The sequence below is a fragment of the Mauremys mutica genome, chromosome 24 (genome assembly GCF_020497125.1).
Source record: "Mauremys mutica isolate MM-2020 ecotype Southern chromosome 24, ASM2049712v1, whole genome shotgun sequence".
Lineage (NCBI taxonomy): Eukaryota > Metazoa > Chordata > Testudines > Geoemydidae > Mauremys > Mauremys mutica.
This window is the reverse complement of record NC_059095.1, coordinates 12,287,166-12,306,725: the sequence shown is the minus strand read 5'-3', so window position 1 is coordinate 12,306,725 and position 19,560 is coordinate 12,287,166. Positions and strand designations below refer to the sequence as shown.

General features: G+C 62.3%; 1 protein-coding gene across 1 annotated transcript in view; it reads left to right on the top strand.

The window, feature by feature from the left end:
- LOC123355917 (protein unc-13 homolog A-like) overlaps positions 1 to 19,560 on the top strand; it is a 122,173-nt gene that overhangs the window by 36,508 nt on the left and 66,105 nt on the right. The window contains exons 3-11 of the mRNA XM_044998782.1: positions 1,951 to 2,050; positions 7,314 to 7,431; positions 8,342 to 8,465; positions 9,072 to 9,145; positions 9,454 to 9,508; positions 11,406 to 11,441; positions 13,175 to 13,385; positions 14,559 to 14,684; positions 17,028 to 17,537. Coding sequence (XP_044854717.1) covers positions 1,951 to 2,050; positions 7,314 to 7,431; positions 8,342 to 8,465; positions 9,072 to 9,145; positions 9,454 to 9,508; positions 11,406 to 11,441; positions 13,175 to 13,385; positions 14,559 to 14,684; positions 17,028 to 17,537 — 1,354 coding nt within the window. The remainder of the gene's footprint in view (positions 1 to 1,950; positions 2,051 to 7,313; positions 7,432 to 8,341; positions 8,466 to 9,071; positions 9,146 to 9,453; positions 9,509 to 11,405; positions 11,442 to 13,174; positions 13,386 to 14,558; positions 14,685 to 17,027; positions 17,538 to 19,560) is intronic.

Below are 19,560 nucleotides of genomic sequence, written 5' to 3'. Positions count from 1 at the left end.
ACTCCTGGACACTCGGCACCTCTGCAATCCCCCCCCCGGCACCTCTGCAATCCCCCCCGGCACCCCGGCACCTCTGCAATCCCCCCCGGCACCTCTGCAATCCCCCCCGGCACCTCTGCAATCCCCCCCCCGGCACCTCTGCAATCCCCCCCCGGCACCTCTGCAATCCCCCCCGGCACCCCGGCACCTCTGCAATCCCCCCCCGGCACCTCTGCAATCCACCCCGGCACCTCTGCAATCCCCCCCCCCTGCACCTCTGCAATCCCCCCCCGGCACCTCTGCAATCCCCCCCGGCACCCCGGCACCTCTGCAATCCCCCCCGGCACCCCGGCAATCCTCCCCCCCCGGCACCTCTGCAATCCCCCCCCGGCACCTCTGCAATGCCCCCCACCCCCGCACCTCTGCAACGCCCCCCCGCACCTCTGCAATCCCCCCCTGCACCTCTGCAATCCCCCCCCGGCACCTCTGCAATGCCCCCCACCCCCGCACCTCTGCAATCTCCCCCCTGCACCTCTGCAATCTCCCCCCTGCACCTCTGCAATCTCCCCCCTGCACCTCTGCAATGCCCCCCACCCCCGCACCTCTGCAATCCTCCCTCCCTGCACCTCTGCAATCTCCCCCCACCCCGCACCTCTGCAATCCCCCCCGGCACCTCTGCAATCCCCCCCCCGCACCTCTGCAATCTCCCCCCCACCCTGCACCTCTGCAATCCCCACCCCCCCTGCAATCCTCCCCCCTGCACCTCTGCAATCCTCCCCCCGGCACCTCTGCAACCCCCACCCCCGCACCTCTGCAATCTCCCCTCCCCCGCACCTCTGCAATCTCCCCCCCCCGCACCTCTGCAATCTCCCCCCCCCCGCACCTCTGCAATCCCCCCCTGGCACCTCTGCAATCTCCCCCCCCCCCCGCACCTCTACAATCCCCCCGCACCTCTGCAATCTCCCCCCCCCCCCGCACCTCTGCAATCCACCCACCAGCACCTCTGCAATCCCCCCCCGGCACCTCTGCAATCCCCCCCCTCCGCACCTCTGCAATCCCCCCCCGGCACCTCTGCAATCCCCCCCCCGGCACCTCTGCAATGCCCCACCCACCCACCAGCTGGTGCTGCCATCTCTGCCCAGGGAGTGAATCACAGGCCAGGCCAGAGTGGGCTGGGGCGGGGTGGACTGAGGGGCATTAGCAGAGCTGGGGGCGGGGGAGATCCCAGGGCTGGGCTAGCAGGGGGCTGCGGGTCAGGACTGAGGGGCATTAACAGAGCCGCGGGGATCCCAGGGCTGGGCTAGCAGGGGGCTGCGGGTCAGGACTGAGGGGCATTAACAGAGCCGCGGGGATCCCAGGGCTGGGCTAGGCTAGCAGGGGGCAGGAGGTCGGGACTGAGGGGCATTAGCAGAGCAGTGTAGCACAGTTGGGTCAGGATACACTGCATTAACCATGCTGCATGTGGGCTGAAGCAGCGTCGGGAGCTGACCGTGCCCCTAGCTGGCGACAAACTCTGCTGAAAGTTCTTGTGTGGGACTGTCCCGGTGCTGAGATGGTCGGGAAGGGTGTGTGGGGGAGTGGAGCTGGTGCTGGAGGAGTGGGGGCTGGGCCTGGGGCTGAGATGGTCGGGAAGGGGGGGCTGGAGCTGGTGCTGGAGGAGTGGGGGAGGAGTGGGGGTGGGCTGGTCCCGGGGCTGAGATGGTCGGGGAGTCCAGGGCAGGGTCGGTGCTGGAGGAGCTGGGGCTGGGCTCAGGGAGGGCAGTGCAGGGAGAACCTCCCTTGTGTTGGCTGGAGACGCCTCTTGAGGACAGGGAGGCCCCTGGGCTGATGGGAAGAACCAGCGGGTGGCCTTTGAGGCTGGGGGTGGGGAGCACGAGGTTGTCTGACCCGCCCAGGGGACTCGCGGTGCCCCCCGCCCGGGACGGGGCTGATCCAGACCCAGAGCTCCACCCTCTGCTCCCTTCCCTGCAGAGAAGTTCAACACCTACGTGACGCTGAAGGTGCAGAATGTCAAGAGCACGACCATCGCGGTGCGGGGCAACCTGCCCTGCTGGGAGCAGGACTTCATGTTGTGAGTACTCCCCTCGGGTGGGGGTGGGGCCCCAGGGCCTCCCGCTCTTGGGGGGCTGCTGTCAGAACGTAAGAACAGCCACACTGGCTCAGACCAATGGTCCATCCAGCCCAGTGTCCTGTCTTCCAACAGTGGCCAATGCCAGGTGCCCCAAGAGGAATGAACAGACCAGGGAATCATCAAGTGATCCATCCCCTGGCGCCCAACCCCAGCTTCTGGCAAACAGAGGCCAGGGACACCATCCCTGCCCATCCTGGCTAATAGCCATTGATGGACCTATCCCCCATGAATCTATCTAGCTCCCTTTTGAACCCCGTTATAGTCTTGGCCTTCACAACACCCTCTGGCAAGGAGTTCCACAGGTTGACAGTGTGTTGTGTGAAAAAATATTTTCTTGTGTTTGTTTTAAATCTGCTACCTATTCATTTCATTTGGTGACCCCTTGTTCTTGTGTTATCAGAAGGAGTAAATAACACTTCCTTATCTACTTTCTCCACACCCGTCATGATTTTATAGACCTCTATCATATCCCCCCTTAGTTGCCTCTTTTCCAAGCTGAAAAGTCCCAGTCTTATTAATCTCTCCTCATACAGAAGCCGTTCCATACCCCTAATCATTTTTGTTGCCCTTTTCTGTACCTTTTCCAATTCCAATATGTCTTTTTTGAGATGGGGCGACCACATCTGCACGCAGTATTCAAGGTGTGGACATACCATGGATTTATATAGAGGCAACATGATATTTTCTGTCCTATTCTCTATCCCTTTCTTAATGATTCCCAACCTTCTGTTCACTTGTCTGACGGCCGCTGCACATGGAGTGCTTGATTTCAGAGAACTCTCCACAATGACTCCAAGATCTCTTTCTTGAGTGGTAACAGCTAATTTAGATCCCATCATGTTATATGTATAGTTGGGATTATGTTTTCCAATGTGCATCACTTTGCATTTATCAACATTGAATTTCATCTGCCATTTTCTTGCCCAGTCACCCAGTTTTGTGAGATCCTTTTGTAGCTCTTCGCAGTCTGCCTGGGACGTAACTATCTTGAGTAGTTTTGTATCATCTGCAAATTTTGCCACCCCACTGTTAACCCCTTTTTCCAGATCGTTTATGAATATGTTGAATAGGACTGGGCCCAGTACAGACCCCTGGGGGACACCACTATTTACCTCTCTCCATTCTGAAAACTGATCATTTATTCCTACCCTTTGTTTCCTGTCTTTTAACCAGTTACCAATCCACGAGAGAACCTTCCCTCTTATCCCATGACAGCTTACTTTGCTTAAGAGCCTTTGGTGGGGGACTTTGTCAAAGGCTTTCTGAAAATCTAACTACACTATATCCACTGGATCTCCTTTGTCCACATGCTTGTTGACCCCCTCAAAGAATTCTAGTAGATTGGTGAGGCATGATTTCCCTTTACAAAAACCATGTTGACTCTTTCCCAACAAATTATGTTCATCTATGTGTCTGATAATTTTGTTCTTTACGATAGTTTCAACCAATTTGCCCGGTACTGAAGTCAGGCTCACTGGCCTGTAGTTGCCAGGGTCACCTCTGGAGCCATTTTAAAAAATCGGCATCACATTAGCTATCCTCCAGTCATTTGATACAGAAGCTGATTTAAATGATAGGTTACGGATGACAGTTAGTAGTCCTGCAATTTCACATTTGAGTTCCTTCAGAACTCTTGGGTGAATGCCATCCGGTCACGGTGACGTGTCAATGTTAAGTTTATCAATCAATTCCAAAACCTCCTCTAATGACACCTCAATTTGGGACAGTTCCTCAGATATGTCACCCAAAAAGAATGGCTCAGGTTTGGGAATCTCCCTCACATCCTCCAATAGTGAAGACCAATGCAAAGAATTCATTTAGTTTCTCCGCAATGGCCTTATCTTCTTTGAATGCTCCTTTAGCATCTCAATCGTCCAGTGGCCCCCCTGGTTGGTTAGCAGCTTCCTGCTTCTGGTGTATTTTAAAAAAAATGCTGTTACTTTGAGTCTTTGGCCAGCAGTTCTTCAAATTCTTTTTTGGTCTTTCTAATTAGGTTTTTACACTTCATTTGCCAGAGTTTATGCTCCTTTCTATTTTCCTCACTAGGCTTTAACTTCCACTTTTTAAAGGAGGCCTTTTAGCCTCTCGCTGCTTCTTTTACTCTGTTGTTTAACCACAGGGGCTCTTTTTTGGTTCTCTTACTGTGTTTTTAATTTGGGGGATACATTGAAGTTGAGTCTCTATTATGGTGTCTTTGAAAAGTTTCCACGCAGCTTGGAGGGATTTCACTTTTAATTTCTGTTTCACTAACCTCCTCATTTTTGTGTAGTTCCCCTTTCTGAAAATAAATGCTGCAGTGGTGGGCTGCTGTGGAGCTTTCCCCGCCACAGGGATATTAAATTTAATTATATTATGGTCACTATTACCAAGCGGCCCAGCTATATTCCCCTCTTGGACCTGATCCTGTGCTGCACTTAGGACTAAATCAAGAATTGCCTCTCCCCGTGTGGCTTCCAGGACTAGCTGCTCGAAGAAGCAGTCATTTAACATGTCAAGAAAGTTTATCTCAGCATCCAGTCCTGAGGTGACGTACCCAGTCAATATGGGTAGAGCTGAGATCCCCCAGTATTACTGAGTTTTTTGTTTCAATAGCCTCTCTAATCTCCCTGAGCATTTCAGAGTCACTAACACCATCCTGGTCAGGTGGTCTGTAATCCAGCCCTACTGCTATATTCTGATTTTCCAAGCATGGAATTACTAGCCATAGAGATTCTATAGTACAATTTAGTTAATTTGAGATTTTTACTTTATTTGATTCTACGCTTTCTTTCACATATAGTGCCACTCCCCCACCAGCACCACCTGTTCTGTCCTTCCAATACATTCTGTACCCTGGTATTACTGCGTCCCATTGATTATCCTCATTCCACCAGGTTTCTGTGATGCCTTTTGTATCAATATCCTCATTTAACAGGAGGCACTCGAGTTCACCCAGCTTATTGTTTGGACTTCTAGCACTGGTATATAAGCACTTTAAAAACTTGCCATTTTTTGGCTGTCTGCTATTGCATGATGTAATCGCATAAACGATCAAACCCACGTGCCACACAAGCTCCACAAATCCTCAAAATCAGGCACGTCCCAGATAAACCGGGACGTCGGGGGCTCGGGTGCAGGATCCCCGGAGCCAGCAGCGGGAACTGAGATGCTCTGTTGCCCTTAGCTCTTCACCCTGCCCTTATCTCTAGGGGTCACTGATCTGGAACCTGCCCCATGGCCCGGGGCAGCTGGATGCTGAGTCCCCAGCAACCCCAAGTCAGGCGCCTCTCCCATCCCCTCTGTCAAGGCCTTGCCCCCACCCCCACCCCCATCTCCCTCCCAGAGATCAGAGAATCATAGAATCTCAGGGGTGGAAGGGACCTCAGGAGGGATCTAGTCCAACCCCCTGCTCAAAGCAGGACCAACCCCAACTAAATCATCCCAGCCAGGGCTTTGTCAAGCCTGACCTCAAAAACCTCTAAGGAAGGAGATTCCACCACCTCCCTAGGGAACCCATCCCAGTGCTTCACCACCCTCCTAGTGAAACAGTGTTTCCTAAATATCCAACCTAAACCTCCCCCTCTGCAACTTGAGACCATTGCTCCTTGTTCTGTCATCTTCTACCACTGAGAACAGTCTAGATCCATCCTCTTTGGAACCCCCATTTCAGGTAGTTGAAAGCAGCTATCAAATCCCCCCTCACTCTTCTCTTCTGCAGGCTAAACAATCCCAGTTCCCTCAGCCTCTCCTCATAAGTCATGTGCTCCAGCCCCCTAATCATTTTTGTTGCCCTCTGCTGGACTCTTTCCAATTTTTCCACATCCTCCTTGTAGTGTGAGGCCCAAAACTGGACACAATACTCCAGATGAGGCCTTACCAGTGCCGAGTAGAGGGGAATGATCACGTCCCTCGATCTGCTGGCAATGCCCCTACGTATACAGCCCCAAATGCCGTTAGCCTTCTTGGCAACAAGGGCACCCTGCTGACTCATATCCAGCTTCTTGTCCACTGTAACCCCTAGATGCTACTACAGGAGGCGGCTGTGGCACCAGGAGTGTCTCAGGTCACCCCGCCTTCAGTGGGTGGCCTGGAGAAACTCCCGGCCCATCGGCAGCCCCCCGGCCATGGAGCCTGCAATCAGGTGGAGGGGAAGGGGAGACGTCTCTTGGCGCACCCATGGCTGTTGGCCTTGCCAGACCCCCAGGTGGGTGCCGGATCCCTGCTCTCTGCCTGGGCACGATGCCCGAGGCACTCGACACACCAGTGGAGAGCTAGAGAGAGCAGGCTGCCAGCTGAGCCACTGCAGTCTGCAGAGGGGGCCTGGGGAACCGGAGCAGGGTGAGACCAGGAATTCCCTGCCCGTCAGCAGTGTAAACACCCGCCGTGGCACAGAGAGGGGGCACTGGGCATGCCGGGAGGCCACAGCTAGGCACAGAGCCTGGGGCTGCTGGGAACATGGCGGCTGTTAACCCCCAAGATGAGGCAGACCCTGGAGGGATCCCAGCAGCAAGAGGAAACCGCCTCTCCCCTTTGCTCCCTCATTTTCCATCCATCTGCTTAAAGCGTCAGACACGAGCGCGTCCCAGACCCGGGGCCGGGGGGCTGCAGGCTGGGCCGCTGCAGAGACAGCCGGGACTCCCCCAATCACCGCCCCTCGAATGACGCTCCCGTCTCAGGCCAAACACTCCCGCAGCAGATTAAAGTGACACGGGTCCAACGATTGGCGGCTCCAGATTCGTCCTTGCTCGGAAGCGGGGTCCTGACTTCTACGCAGCGAGGCGGGAGGAGATTCAGAAGCACGTTGGCGTGTGTTAAACTCACGCCTCGGGTGCTGGGAAAGTCAAACAGTTTTGTGGGACCTACCAAAGAAAAAAGTGCCCCCCCCCATTAACTCAGAGACACCATGTCCAGAGCTGAGCTGTGTCTAGATGACAAGTCACAGCTAGTGCGATCTTGGGAGCTGGCGCTGTCTGTCTGACCTCCCTAGGCCATGCTCCGGCGCTGGCTCGGGGGGGCTCCCAGCTCCCCCGGTCCCAACCTCTCCCAGCAGGGGGCGCTGTGGGGAGTGGGGCAGGAGCACTGACTCCCAGCTGCTGCAGTAAGAGGCCCCATGGCATGAGCTCAGCCAGATGTGGGGCCCAATGGGGACGGGGGTCATGGGGGAGGCGGCGAGCCAGCCGAGGCCAGCGGTGCTGGGCACATGGTCGCTTTGCTTCCCTTGCAGTGAGATTAACCGGCTGGACCTGGGGCTGACGGTGGAGGTGTGGAACAAGGGACTGATCTGGGACACCATGGTGGGGACGGTGTGGATCCCCCTGCAGACCATCCGGCAGTCCAACGAGGTAGGCACGGGGCACTCTCCCCAGCGGGGCCCAGACAGCCGCCGCTCCCCGGCCTTCCTGACTCCCTGCCCCGGTCTCTGCCCTTCGGAGCCAGCCAGGACTGGGCGTCACCCCCTGCCGGCCTTCCGGGGTGGAGCGAGGGGAGGGTCTGGGTCTGGGGGGAGGAGGGACCAGTGTCCTGGCAGAGCCACCTGGCCCCTGGGCCCCCAAGTGCCCTTCCTGTGCCAAGGCTCAGCCTCCTCCTAACCCACAGGGCACATCCCGGCAGAGCCAGGCTGGTGGGACCTGGAGACAGGTGGGGAAGGGCAGGTGTCCACCTGCTTGGGGGTGGGGAGGGTCAGCCTGGGGGATTTGGGGGTCTCTTCCAGCAGCTGGGAGGAAAGCAAGGCTGGGGGGGGAGGAGGAGTCTCCAGGGTGCAAAGGGTTAATGATGAGCCTCTGTACCAAGCCCTTGTGCCCCCTCCAGCGGTCGGCGCTCTGAGGCGCCATGGGGCAGGCCGGGGGTTTAGCCCCCCTGCCCTGGTACTGCTCCTGCAGGCAGGGAGGAGCTCCATGACTGGGCACTGCCGCAAATCGTCCTCTCCTGAAGGGGGGTTCGAGGCAGGGGGCGGGTGGAGGGTCCAGACAGCACAGCTCTTCACTATGGCTGCTAGCAGGAGGGGGAGCAGGGATCTGGGACTCAGGACTCCTGGGTTCCATTCCTGGCTCAGGAAATCGCTGCCCCCCCTTTGTGCCTCAGTTTCCCCCCCCCCAGTAACAGACCCTCCCCCGGCACACAGAGCCGTGGGGCTTAGCCCCATGAAAGGCCCGGAGCAGGGGAGCATGGCTGGGTTATTTGCCAGGCTGGGAGACTCTAAGTGGGGCTTCGTTCCCCTGGCGTCTGCCCTGACCCCCCAGTTCTCTCCCCTAGGAGGGGCCCGGGGAATGGCTCACCCTCGACTCCCAGGTCATCATGACCGACAACGAGATCTCTGGCACCAAGGACCCCACCTTCCACCGCATCCTGCTGGACACCCGCTTCGAGTTACCGCTCGGTACGGTGCCGTCCCGGGGCCAGGGGGCGAGCGGGGCTCCTAGCCTGTGCCTGGGGGTCTCCCTCCTTGGGGGTATTTCCCTCCTCACACCCCAGATGGGGGATTGAAAGAGATGGGGGACCCCCAAACTGGAAACGCAATGGGGGTTGTGGCTCAGGATTGGGGGGCGCTGGCAGAGGTGGGGGGCAAGCCCAGGGCTGGGATAGCAGGGGGCTGCGGGTCGGGACTGAGGGGCATCATCACAGTCCTTTCCTGGATCCCCACCTTCACACCATGTGCCCGACCTACCACTGCTCCTCTCCACCCTCCTTTCCCTTCCGGTGAGGAGCCGATCAGGGTGTGGGGCACCCCAACTCCACTCCCACCCTCTGGCCCAGCCCTGCCACCCCCCTTCCCTCCCTGCCCCACAGATCCATCCCCCCCATCCCCCAGCACAGGCTGCCTCTCCCCACCATCCTCTGCGCAGCTGCAGGCCCAGCCAGAGGCTGGCGCCATGACCCAGAGCTGGGCCCCCATGTGCAGGGCCCCAGGGGCTGCGTTGGGAGTGGGGGGGCCGGACCACAGAGACCCCACGGGCTGCTGGCAAGGGGGCCTCTCTGCTTTCAGACATCCCCGAGGAGGAGGCCAGGTACTGGGCGAAGAAGCTGGAGCAGCTGAATGCTATGAAGGATCAGGACGATGTAAGTCAGCCCTGGGCCTGGCACCCCCTGCCGGCCCTGATCCCCTGTGTGTGTTCGCAGCTCCCCCGCCCCCGGCACCGCTGGGTTGTGTGCATTCAGGTGGCGCCTGGCTGGGCGAGCGTGCCAGGGCCTCACTGGCAGAGACAGGACCAGGGGGACGGGGCAGGAAATCAGAGCGTCCCGCGGGCATCTGCTCTGAGTGCCCTGGGAGTCTATCATCACCCCCCCGAAGGGCTGCGGGGGGAGGGGGCCGGCCCGGAGACTGCCTGGCCGGGACGCCCGTGACCGCCCCTCTGTTCTCTCCCCAGTACGAGTTCCAGGAGGAGCAGGACAAACCGCTCCCCGTGCCCGGCTCCCAGTGCTGTAAGTACCGATCCCCTCCAGCATCAAGCCCCCCACCCCTCTGGGCCTGTGACCCTCCAGCTCCCGCAGAGCTGGGTCACAGGTGCCTCTCGGGCTGGACCCCGGGGGGGCTGGACGGAGCTGGGGGGGGAGGAGTTTGTTTGACCCCCCAGGTGAGGTGGGGTGGGGGTGATCATAGGGCCCGTGTCTCCCTTGCCCCCCAACTCCCAGTCCCCGCCCCGTTCCCGTGCATGGCCCACGCCACCCCGATTAGCGTGGGGACGACGCCTCTAGCCCGCACCCTGCGGGGTTCCCAGCACGTCGCCCCCTCTGGGTCAGCAGCTGCAGCGTTCCTGCCAGGGGGCGACAGCTGGGGAGGGGTCTGGGCTGACGACACGCCCCAGCCTGGGAAGCAGGGACTCGGCCTGGGTCGCTGGAGACGTGCTCCCCCCTTCCCTCTCTCCTTCCCCCTGCTCTGTCTCCCTCCCCTCCTCTGCCGTGTGTTCGCTCTCCTCCGCTCCAGTCCTCTGCCTTGGCCTGGGAAGCTTTGGAGCAGGGTCGGTTCGGCTCGGCCCACGTCTGGGAGGCAGCTCGTCTGAACGGGGTGCGGGGGGGAGCGGGTGGGACAGGGCTGAGGGAGAGCTGACAGGGGTGGGGACTCAGCACTGACTTAGGGAGAAGGGCCCAGCCCAGAGAGGGGTCGGATCTGGCCGAGGAGCACCGAGCCCCCTGCTGAGGCGAGGAAGGAACTAAGGCATAAGGGCTGGAGCATTTGAGGTCTGGAGGTGCCCGCGTGAAGGCAGAGCTGGGGGCTGGATCCTCCTCAAATCTCTTGGCCTTGCAGTGAGAGGTGGCCGCACCCAGCCCAGCTGGCAGCAGAGTCACGGGGTGACCCTGAACCAGTCACTCCTCCCTGACCCCCGCACACACTCCGTGCCTCAGTTTTCCCCTCTGCAGCATGGGCGCTCGTCACACCCACCTCAAAGGGCTGTGCACTGGGGCAAATGGGTCCGTGAGGCTAGTTCTCTCCTGCCCGAAGGCCGGGGAGGCCGGTGGGGTTACCCCAGGGATGACTCTGTCCCATTAGTTCTGAGCCAGGCGTGAGGGGCTCTCACCCCTGCTTCTGTTGATGTCCCTCAGCGTGGCCTCTGGCCTCCTGCGTTTGCTCCCTCCTGCTGCCCCAGGCTTTCTGCCCCTGCTTCGCTGTGGCGCGGAGGCCGGGGAGCTGCGTTTGCTCCGGCCTAACGGGTCTTTTTGGCGCGCTCATGTTGCTGAAGTTGGAGAATGACGACTGGCCGAGATCAGGCCAGGGAACAGGCTCCCCCAGGCCCTGGATGTGGAGATGGCGGCTTCAGGGCCCAGTGCCAGTCTCTCTCCTCCCGCGGGGGGATGGGGGGGCAGAAACAGGGGCTCGGGATGCCCGGAGCAGCCTCACAGTGTAACACTCCAGCCCCTGATGGGGTAAGAAGGAGGCGACCCAGATCCACCAGGATTTAAGAGCTGCTCCCCCTCCCTATGCTTTCTCCCAGCCTCCCCCAAACATCTGGATCTGCCTCTCACAGACCCCCGCTCTTCCCCCAGTCCCCTGCCCCCATGAATCCTTGCTCTCCCCACGTCCTGCTGGGCCTTGCAGCCTGCCGGGGCCTGTGCGGAACATCCCTTCTTCCGAGGGGCCTGGCCCGCAGCGCTCAGCTCGGGCTCGGGAGCTCCCCAGCGCGTGGTGGGGGCCGGGGCTGGAGCCGAACCCCGACTCCGCCCGGCGCAGCGCCGGAGTCTGAGCGTCGGGGCTGCGGGCGGAAGCTGGGGGTCTGCTTTGGGCCGGGCTGTAAAAGGGGCTTTGGTCTCCCACCCCCCCGGGCTCTAACACCTACCCCCACAGCCGTGTCCGTCTTATTGTCTCTGCCCCTTTTCTTTATAGGCAACTGGAATTATTTTGGCTGGGGAGAGCAGCAGAGTAAGTATCCGATCGCCTTCTCACCCAGAACGCAGCTGGCTCCCCCCTTTCCTGCCCGCTGGCCTCCCACCTCCCAACCAGGGGAGGCCCATTCTGCCTCTGGCCCCTCCAAGGCCCGGTGGCTAACCCAGAAGAGCCGTGCAGGGGAGCAGAGGGGGCCGGGTGGCTAGCGGGCAATGCAGGGGGGCCGGGGACTAGACTCACCTCTGCCTTGGCCTGGCCTGGCTTTCGTCTTTCCATGCAGTTGGCACGTCTCCCCCGTGCTCCTGGAGAGAGGGGCACAGGACCGGCTACGAATGCGTTTTGGGGTGGGTGGATGGACCGTCCCCGGGGCGGGGCGGGATGGGGCAGTGTGCAGGTGGCATTGCAATCTGGGCTCAAGCCCAGCACGCCGGGCTTTCTTGGTCCATGGGGCCAGCCAGAGGGGATTGCCCAGGGACCCCCTGCCCCTCCAAGGCAGGAGAGCAGTAAGTCGGCATCCTGTAGACCCCTCCTCCATCTCCTCCTCCCCGCTCCCCTCCCCCCTTATGTATACTCCCATCCCCCCCCCCCCCTCCCTCCCAGGCTGGGGTAGCGGCTCTGGCTGATTCTCCAGGATAAGGATAAGGCGGAAGGTCCTTGCGGGCTGGGGGGAGGCAGCTTGGTGGGTCGATGCCCTGAAGGCCCTGGGTGCTCCCAGGCCTGGAAGATGTGGCGCCGCCGCCGCCCCCCCGTTGTGGCAGCCTAGGCCTCCCGCTCACGGCACCACGGCCACGCTGCTGACATCTGCCCAAGCTGGGACCGACGCTCCCACTCCAGTGGAACATGCCCAGAGCTAAATCCCCCTCCTCGATTCCGCTCCCCCCGCTCCACGGGCACCAGCCGAACCACGGCTCGGTCCTGCCCACCAGTGCAAGGCACCACGGCGGAACCGTGCGGCCTCCAGCTCCTGCCTCGGCCCACTGCCTCCAGAAGGACCCCAGGGATGGTCGCCCGAAGAGGCGACGGAGGGCAGCCGCCGGGGCCGCCCAGAGGATTCGGGGGAGCTGCGGCGCTTGTATTCACCCGGCGGCGGTCAGGGTCTTCGGCGGCATTTCGGCGGTGGGAGCCTTCAGTCACTCCGCGTCTTCGGCAGCACTGAAGGGCCCCCCGCCGCTGAAATGCCGCCGAAGACCCAGACCTCCGCCGGGCCAGGGCTCGCAGGGGCCCTGCAGGGCCCGGGGCCTGGGGCAAATTGCCCCACTTGCCTCCCCCAGGCAGCCCTGGCGGCCGCGAGCGGCACAGAGCTCTGCATGGTGCCCAGCCAGCAGGGTCGAGCCTCTGCCAGGTCTGTGCACAGGGGGTGGGGGTGGAGCAGAGTGAATGGGCACACGGAGGCAGACTGCTGCTGGGGCGCACCCGAGCCATCAGCTCCTGGAGCACTGAACTTCTCTGTGTGCCCAACACGTGCCAGTGCCCCTCTCCCCACACAAAGCCGGGGCCGGATACCCAGAGCTGCTGGGCACTGGCAGCTAACTGGACGTCAGCGTAGGCCTTGGTCCGTGTGTCTCGCAGCTGAGTGTCCCAGGAGAAAGTCCCACAGAGGCGGGGGCCTTTGAAGCAGTGGCCCGGTTCTCACTGATGCCAGCCGGGCAGTAGAGGTTGGCATTGTCCTTGCTGCTGAGACACTGGCTCTCTCATGCCTCTCCGTCATGCGGTGGCCTCTGGCCCCTTCCTGTGCGAAACGCTCACCGGTGACAACCGGCCCTTTGCAGATGACGACCCCGACAGCACCATGGACGACCGGGACAGCGATTACCGAAGCGAGACCAGTAATAGCATCCCGCCTCCGTACTACACCACGTCCCAGCCCAACGCCTCGGTCCACCAGTATCCCATGAGGCACCAGCAGCAGAGCTCCCGCGACTCGTACACGGACTCCGTGCAGAGCTACGAGATGGACTACTCGGATCAGCGGCCCATCAGGTAGAGTTGGGGAAGGCCGGCGCCGGCCCTCGGACGGCCTGGGATACTGACCTGCTGCGCCGCAGACACACGCGTGGTGGTCGGCAGCCCCAGACATCAGGTGGGAGAGGCTAGGCCAGGCTGTGCTGCAGCAATCAGGGAGAGAGAGACGGATGGGAAGGGGGCTATCTCGGAGGAAGAGAAAAAGCCGTGCCCGGGGGCAGATTAGCTATAGCTCTTGGCATAGGTCGGACAGAGCTGGTATGCAGTGGTGCCCACCCTAGCATTTCTGTGCCGACCCCAGCTGCTTCCTCCAGAATTAGCTTTCAGTCAAAATTAAAATCCAGGCTCTGGGGGGAATGCCCCTGAGGCTGTGCAGGCTGCAGGCAGTTAGAACCTGCTGCCTGAGGAGAGGGGCCACCAGCCGCCTGCATTCCTCTCGCTGGGGGGTTAACTCTGAAACCTAATGATGGGTTCCAGCGGTGCCGTTGTTCACTGTTCTGTGGTAGTAGAAAGAGCTATTGTGGGTGGAGTTTGGGACTGTGGGTGGAGTTTGACTAACCAGCGCTTCCTCCCCATCTAATCCCTGGCTAGTGTTAGAACACCGAAGGGTAAAACCCTAATAAACATCGGGGAGATGAAGGTTTGGGGGATCCATCCGCGTCCCAGGGACAGTCCTCCCCACTCTGGAGACACCGGGGGCAGGGCTGTTGCTGATCAGGATTTAGGTGCACAGGCAGGGCTGTGAGGAGTGGAGTAGCTGAGGATGCTGCGGAGGCGTTGCTGGAGCCGCATGGGTCAGGCCTGGAAGCGTAGCCGGGCTGTCCGCATAGGCAGCGCTGTAGGGGGACGTTTCCGTGCCATCTGCCTTCCCTGCACCGATCTATCTGCTGCCAGCACAGCCTCACTGCTCCTGAGCATTCAGCCCCCAGACCCCGCACTCCCACCCTCAGGGAGATCCCAGACTGGGGAATCCCCTCCTAGCCCTCCCCAAAATCCTACACTCCCTGGGGCATCGGGGGGACGGCCGCAGGACCCCCGGGGCCGTGGCTCCGTTGCTGTGAGGGCGGATGCCGGGGACACACCCCCAAGGAGAGGAGGGGGCGTGCTGCACGGCCCTGCTGGGAGCTCATTGTCTGTTGCGGTGTCGTTGGTTCCCGGGTTTGCTGACCATGTTCCTCTCCTCCCCGGCAGACGCTCCGATAGCGTCGATTCTGCCACAAACGGGCGCAGCGACGCTGAGTCCGCCTCCGAGTCGAGCAGGCGGACCAGCCGCCAGTTCTCCCTTGAGAGCAGGCGATCCCTAGACCTATCGGATAGGTGGGTCTCTACCTTGTCTCTAGCCTTGTGCCTGACGCAGAGTGCTGTGGTTGGTCCTTGCTGCCCGGGTTAGGCCGATACCAGTCCCGGCAATGGCAGCCCCATGCGGCTGCCGGAAGTACCCGCTCCCTCCCCATCCCCGGCCACTCCTGCGTATCAGATTCATCGGCCCCGGGGGGACATGACAAGGCTCCTGGGCATGGGTTCCTCGAGGTGTCCGGCATAAAGTGCATTGCACATGCATCCCCGCTGCAGCAAGAGATGCCCCAGGGCCCCCTGCTCCGAAGGGCTCTCGCTGAGGCAGGGTTCCCTGGCCATGGGGCAGGTGATGCCAGTTGGGCAGGTTGGCATTGTCCTTGCTGCTGAGCCAGAACCAGAACCAGAACCGGGGGTGGGAGGGAAGAAATATCTAAATGGAGCAGGACAGAGCCTGGCAGCTCCCTTCACCTGCCTGGGATTGGACGCATTCCGTTCACCCGCTGGGACCTGGGAGTGTGGCTGGCTCGGTCGCCCACGCAGCCTTGGTCCTTCAGCCACCAACCCAAAGACTGGCTCGGCTGCCCCTCGCTTGGGGTCCCCAGTGCCCCATCTAACTGGCCTCCCCAGTCGTCTCCGGGGTGCGGTTTCCCGGCGCGCTCAGCGGGGTGGGAAGCCGGGCTCCGGATTTCAGCACCAACACACGACGAAGGCATGAGAGTAACGGGGGAGGGCAGTTCCTTTGTGCCGAGCGGGCCCCGCCAGGGCGATCCCCCCTAGAGCAGGGTGCAGCGCAGATCGGGCAGGATCTCCTGCCTTCCTGCATGCCGGGTCTTCGGTATCCAGCCGGCCCCTCCCTACCCGACAGAATTCACACGCAGAGCGTTGCGAGCCCAGCTCAGCGCTGCGGCTGGCTCCCTCCCGGGTGGCCCGGGAATGATTTAAGCAGCTGCCTGGCAGGGTAGCACTAGGCCTCATGGGGTGGAAGCTGCCCAGCATGTGCAATGCATTTGAGGACACCTGCCCTTGCTCGGGGAAGCCTGATCCTGAGACCTTGGTGCCTCGGGGTTGGGGCCCAGAGCCTCATATGGGAGGAGCGACTTTAAATTCTCTCTTGGGGGCTGGGGAAGGGGGACTCTGGGTGCGGAGGAGCCCAGAGTGGGGAGGTTTCGCCTCCCTTCTCTGCCACAATCTGGCTGGGTCCCCTCTGTGATGAGTCCCAGCTGTGTGAGCTTGGATGACCTCCCCCGGCGCTCCTATCCCCAAGCCGCCCACACTCTCCCAGGCCAGGCAACCGGCCCCTCCAGCAGGGCTCGGCCAGAGGGCCCCCGTGCCAGCGTGTGCGTGCCCCCGCCCCTGCTCCCCCTCCACTGCCGGTGCCGGAGACGTGGTATCGTCCTATCCCCAGGCGTGTCCCTGTACTATGTCTGCATGCGCTTACTGTGAGCCTCTCCGCTCAGAGGCTGTGGTGCTCGGAGAATCGCCCCTGGGTTTCTCCCTCCTTGTGTCCAGTGGTTTGGTTTGTCACAGACCCCCTTCTCCCCTAACCCCCTTCTCCCTCGGACCCCTCCACCTCCCTCCCCCGGAGCCTCCCCCGACCTGATCCCTGAGCCGTGGGCTCGGCCTGTGGGGAGAGGCCCGAGGAGCGTGTCTGGGGCGGGCTGGCGGAGGAGCAGGGCAGTGGGGAGCTGTGGGGAGAAGGAAGAGTTGGGAATGGTGGGGGGGATTTCTGGGCGTGATGGAGGAGCGAGCGATGGGGAGAAGCGGGAATGGCTGGAAAGGGCACATGGGAGCGGCAGGGGGTGTGCGGGGGGGAGCTGGGGGGGACCACGGCGTGGGGTACACCCGGCTGCCCGTGCAGCGCCGCTCCCAGGTGGGCACTGCGTGTCCTGGCTGCCAGGCACGTCTGCTCTGCCTGCCACCCGGGGGCTGCTGAGAGGGTGGGCAAGGGGTCTCTGAGGTGCCCCGGCCTAACTGGCCAACCCCTGATCGCAGGGCCCCCACCCGTTCCCCATTCTCCCAGCCCAGCCGTGAGGCCCAGGATCGGGGCCAGACCAGGGGTGTGGTACTGGGCCCCTCCGGAGCCGCCTGCGGCCGAGCAGCAGGGATGGAAAGCTGTGACGTTTCCCCCACCTGCCCCCGCTGCCGGCTCACCCACGTGCCCAAGCTGCGGGCGGGTACCGGGGCACCCACCCTGGCATGCTTCCCCTCAGCTGCGCCGCCCGGCAGCAAGGCTCCGGCAGCCTGGGGAAGGGCACGCGAGCTGCCGCGGGATACAGCCGGCTGGACGGGGCAGGGGGAACCGGCTCGGACCCAAAGGCCCATGTCAAGCCTCTTCTGTCCTTCTCTCCCCTCCGCCCCACGCAGCCCCACCGGGAGCAGCCGCTACGCCTCGTCCGGGGAGCTGAGCCAGGGCAGCTCCCAGCTGAGCGACGACTTCGACCCCGACAACGAGAGCCTGCGGGGCTCGGAGCTGGACGAGCGGGACGGGGACTCCTACCACTCCTGCCACAGCTCCGTCAGCTACCACGACGACTCGCCCCGCTGGGAGGAGGACTTCTACCCCGAGGAGGAGGACGAGGACTACAGCGAGAACGAGCAGGACTACCCCAAGGTGGAGGCCGAGGTGCCGCGGGACCGGGAGGCGGACAAGGCCAAGCCCCCGGAACGCGAGCCCTACCCGCAGCCGCCGGCGAAGCAGCAAGTGCCCCTGCCGCAGGCGCAGCAGGTGCCAGCACTGAAGCAGCAGCAGGAGAGGAAGGAAGAGAAGGCGGCTTATGTCCCCCAGGAAACTCCAGAGATCCCCCAGGAAAAGCCAGCAGCGGAGGAGCCCCCAGTCCCAGAGAGAGCGCCGGAGCCCCCAAAGCCAGCGGAGGGGTGAGGAGGAGGGGGGTCTGGTGGAGGGAGGAAGGGCTCCCAGGTGGGTGGTGGTTTCTCCCGTAGGGTCTCTAGGGTGCTCCCCCACCCTGGGGCCAGGCAGCAGGACCTGGCTGGGGTGAGCCATGCAGGGACCGGTGCTGGCGAAGGGAGCTGGAACGTAGAGCCCGGGGCTCGGACCGGCAGTGTGCTGTGTCCGTGGGGCCAGCGCTCCTGCGTGCCCCGGCCCTGCGCTGGTCCTGGGCGGCCATGATGGGCATGAGCCATAGCTGGCAGTAACAGCTCACGGTGTGTATGTCACGCTAGCGACCCACGGGCCCGGCACGCTAGTGACCCATGGGGAGCTCATACTAGCGACCCGTCGGCCCGGCACGCCAGCGACCCATGGGGAGCTCATACTAGTGACCCCTGGGGAGCTCATACTAGCGACCCGTCGGCCCGGCATGCCAGCGACCCATGGGGAGCTCATACTAGTGACCCCTGGGGAGCTCATGCTAGCAATCCATGGGGCCAGCATGCTAGAGACCCGTGGGGAGCTCACGCTAGCAACTTGTGGGCCCAGCACGCTAGCGACCCATGGGGAGCTCATGCTAGTGACTTGTGGGCCCGGCACGCTAGTGACCCATGGGGAGCTCACGCTAGTGACTTGTGGGCCTGGCATGCTAGTGACCTGTGGGGCGCTCAGCCTAGCAACCTGTGGGCCCGGCACGCTGGTGACTCATGGGGCTGGCATGCTAGCAACCTGTGGGGAGCTCACACTAGTGACCCGTGGGGCCAGCAAGCTAGTGACACATGGGGAGCTCACACTAGCGACCCCTGGGGAGCTCATGCTAGCGACCCGTGGGCCTGTCACACTAGTGACCCCATGGGAGCTCACGCTAGCGACCCATGGGGACCTCACACTAGCAACCTGTGGGCCCAGCACACTAGCGACCCATGGGGCCCGGCACGCTAGCGACCCATGGGGCGCTTACGCTAGCGACCCCTGGGGAGCTCACGCTAGCGACTTGTGGGCCCGGCACACTAGCGACCCGTCGACCCGGCACGCTAGTGACCCATGGGGAGCTCATACTAGCGACCCGTCGGCCCGGCACGCTAGCGACCCGTGGGGAGCTCACGCTAGCGACCTGTGGGGCCCGGCACGCTAGCGACCTGTGGGGCCCAGCACGCTAGCGACCTGTGGGGAGCTCATGCTAGCGACCCGTGGGCCTGGCACGCTAGCGACCCGTGGGCCCAGCACGCTAGCGACCTGTGGGGCCCAGCACGCTAGCGACCTGTGGGGCCCGGCACGCTAGCGACCCGTGGGGCCGGCACACTAGCGACCCATGGGGAGCTCATACTAGCGACCCGTCGGCCCGGCACGCTAGCGACCCGTGGGGAGCTCATGCTAGCGACCCCTGGGGCCCGGCACACTAGTGGGGACATGAGCGCTATAGACATTGTTGCCCACTGCTACACGAGCCCCGGGGCGGGAGCCTGTGGCTGCCATGAATGTGCCCTGTGCCCGGCTGGTTGCTGGGTGCCCCACTGCTGCTCGGCGACTGGGCCGCAGACGTGGAGGGGGGCCCTGGGCTGACGTTCTGAACCAGCCTTAGGGCCCCGTCCTGCTCTCATTGGTGCCCATGGAGCCTTTCCCTTCATGCCAGCGGCAGCTGGAGCAAGCCCCAGCACCTGGTCCCCAGGAGCCCGAGGGAGCTGTGGTGCCTCAGTCCCAAGCTGGGCACCCCGACCTTCTCCCAGCAGGGGCAGACGACACAGGCCCAGCCATGCTGCCTGCCCCAGGAGCGCTCCCCACCCCCTCCTGCCGGCGCCCAGGGGAAAGGCTTGGGAGGAAAAGCCTGGTGCAGAGTCCTGGGGGCTGCCCCTGGGTCCGCACTGCACCTTGGCACGCTACCAGTGAGCAGTGACCGGCCTGCCAGGCTGTCCCTGGTCCACACGTCTGGTGCTCTCAGACAGTCGTGGGAGGACCCCTTCAGCGGGTCAGCCCCCTCAGGGTCCCACACCCACTGGGGTCAGCCCCTTG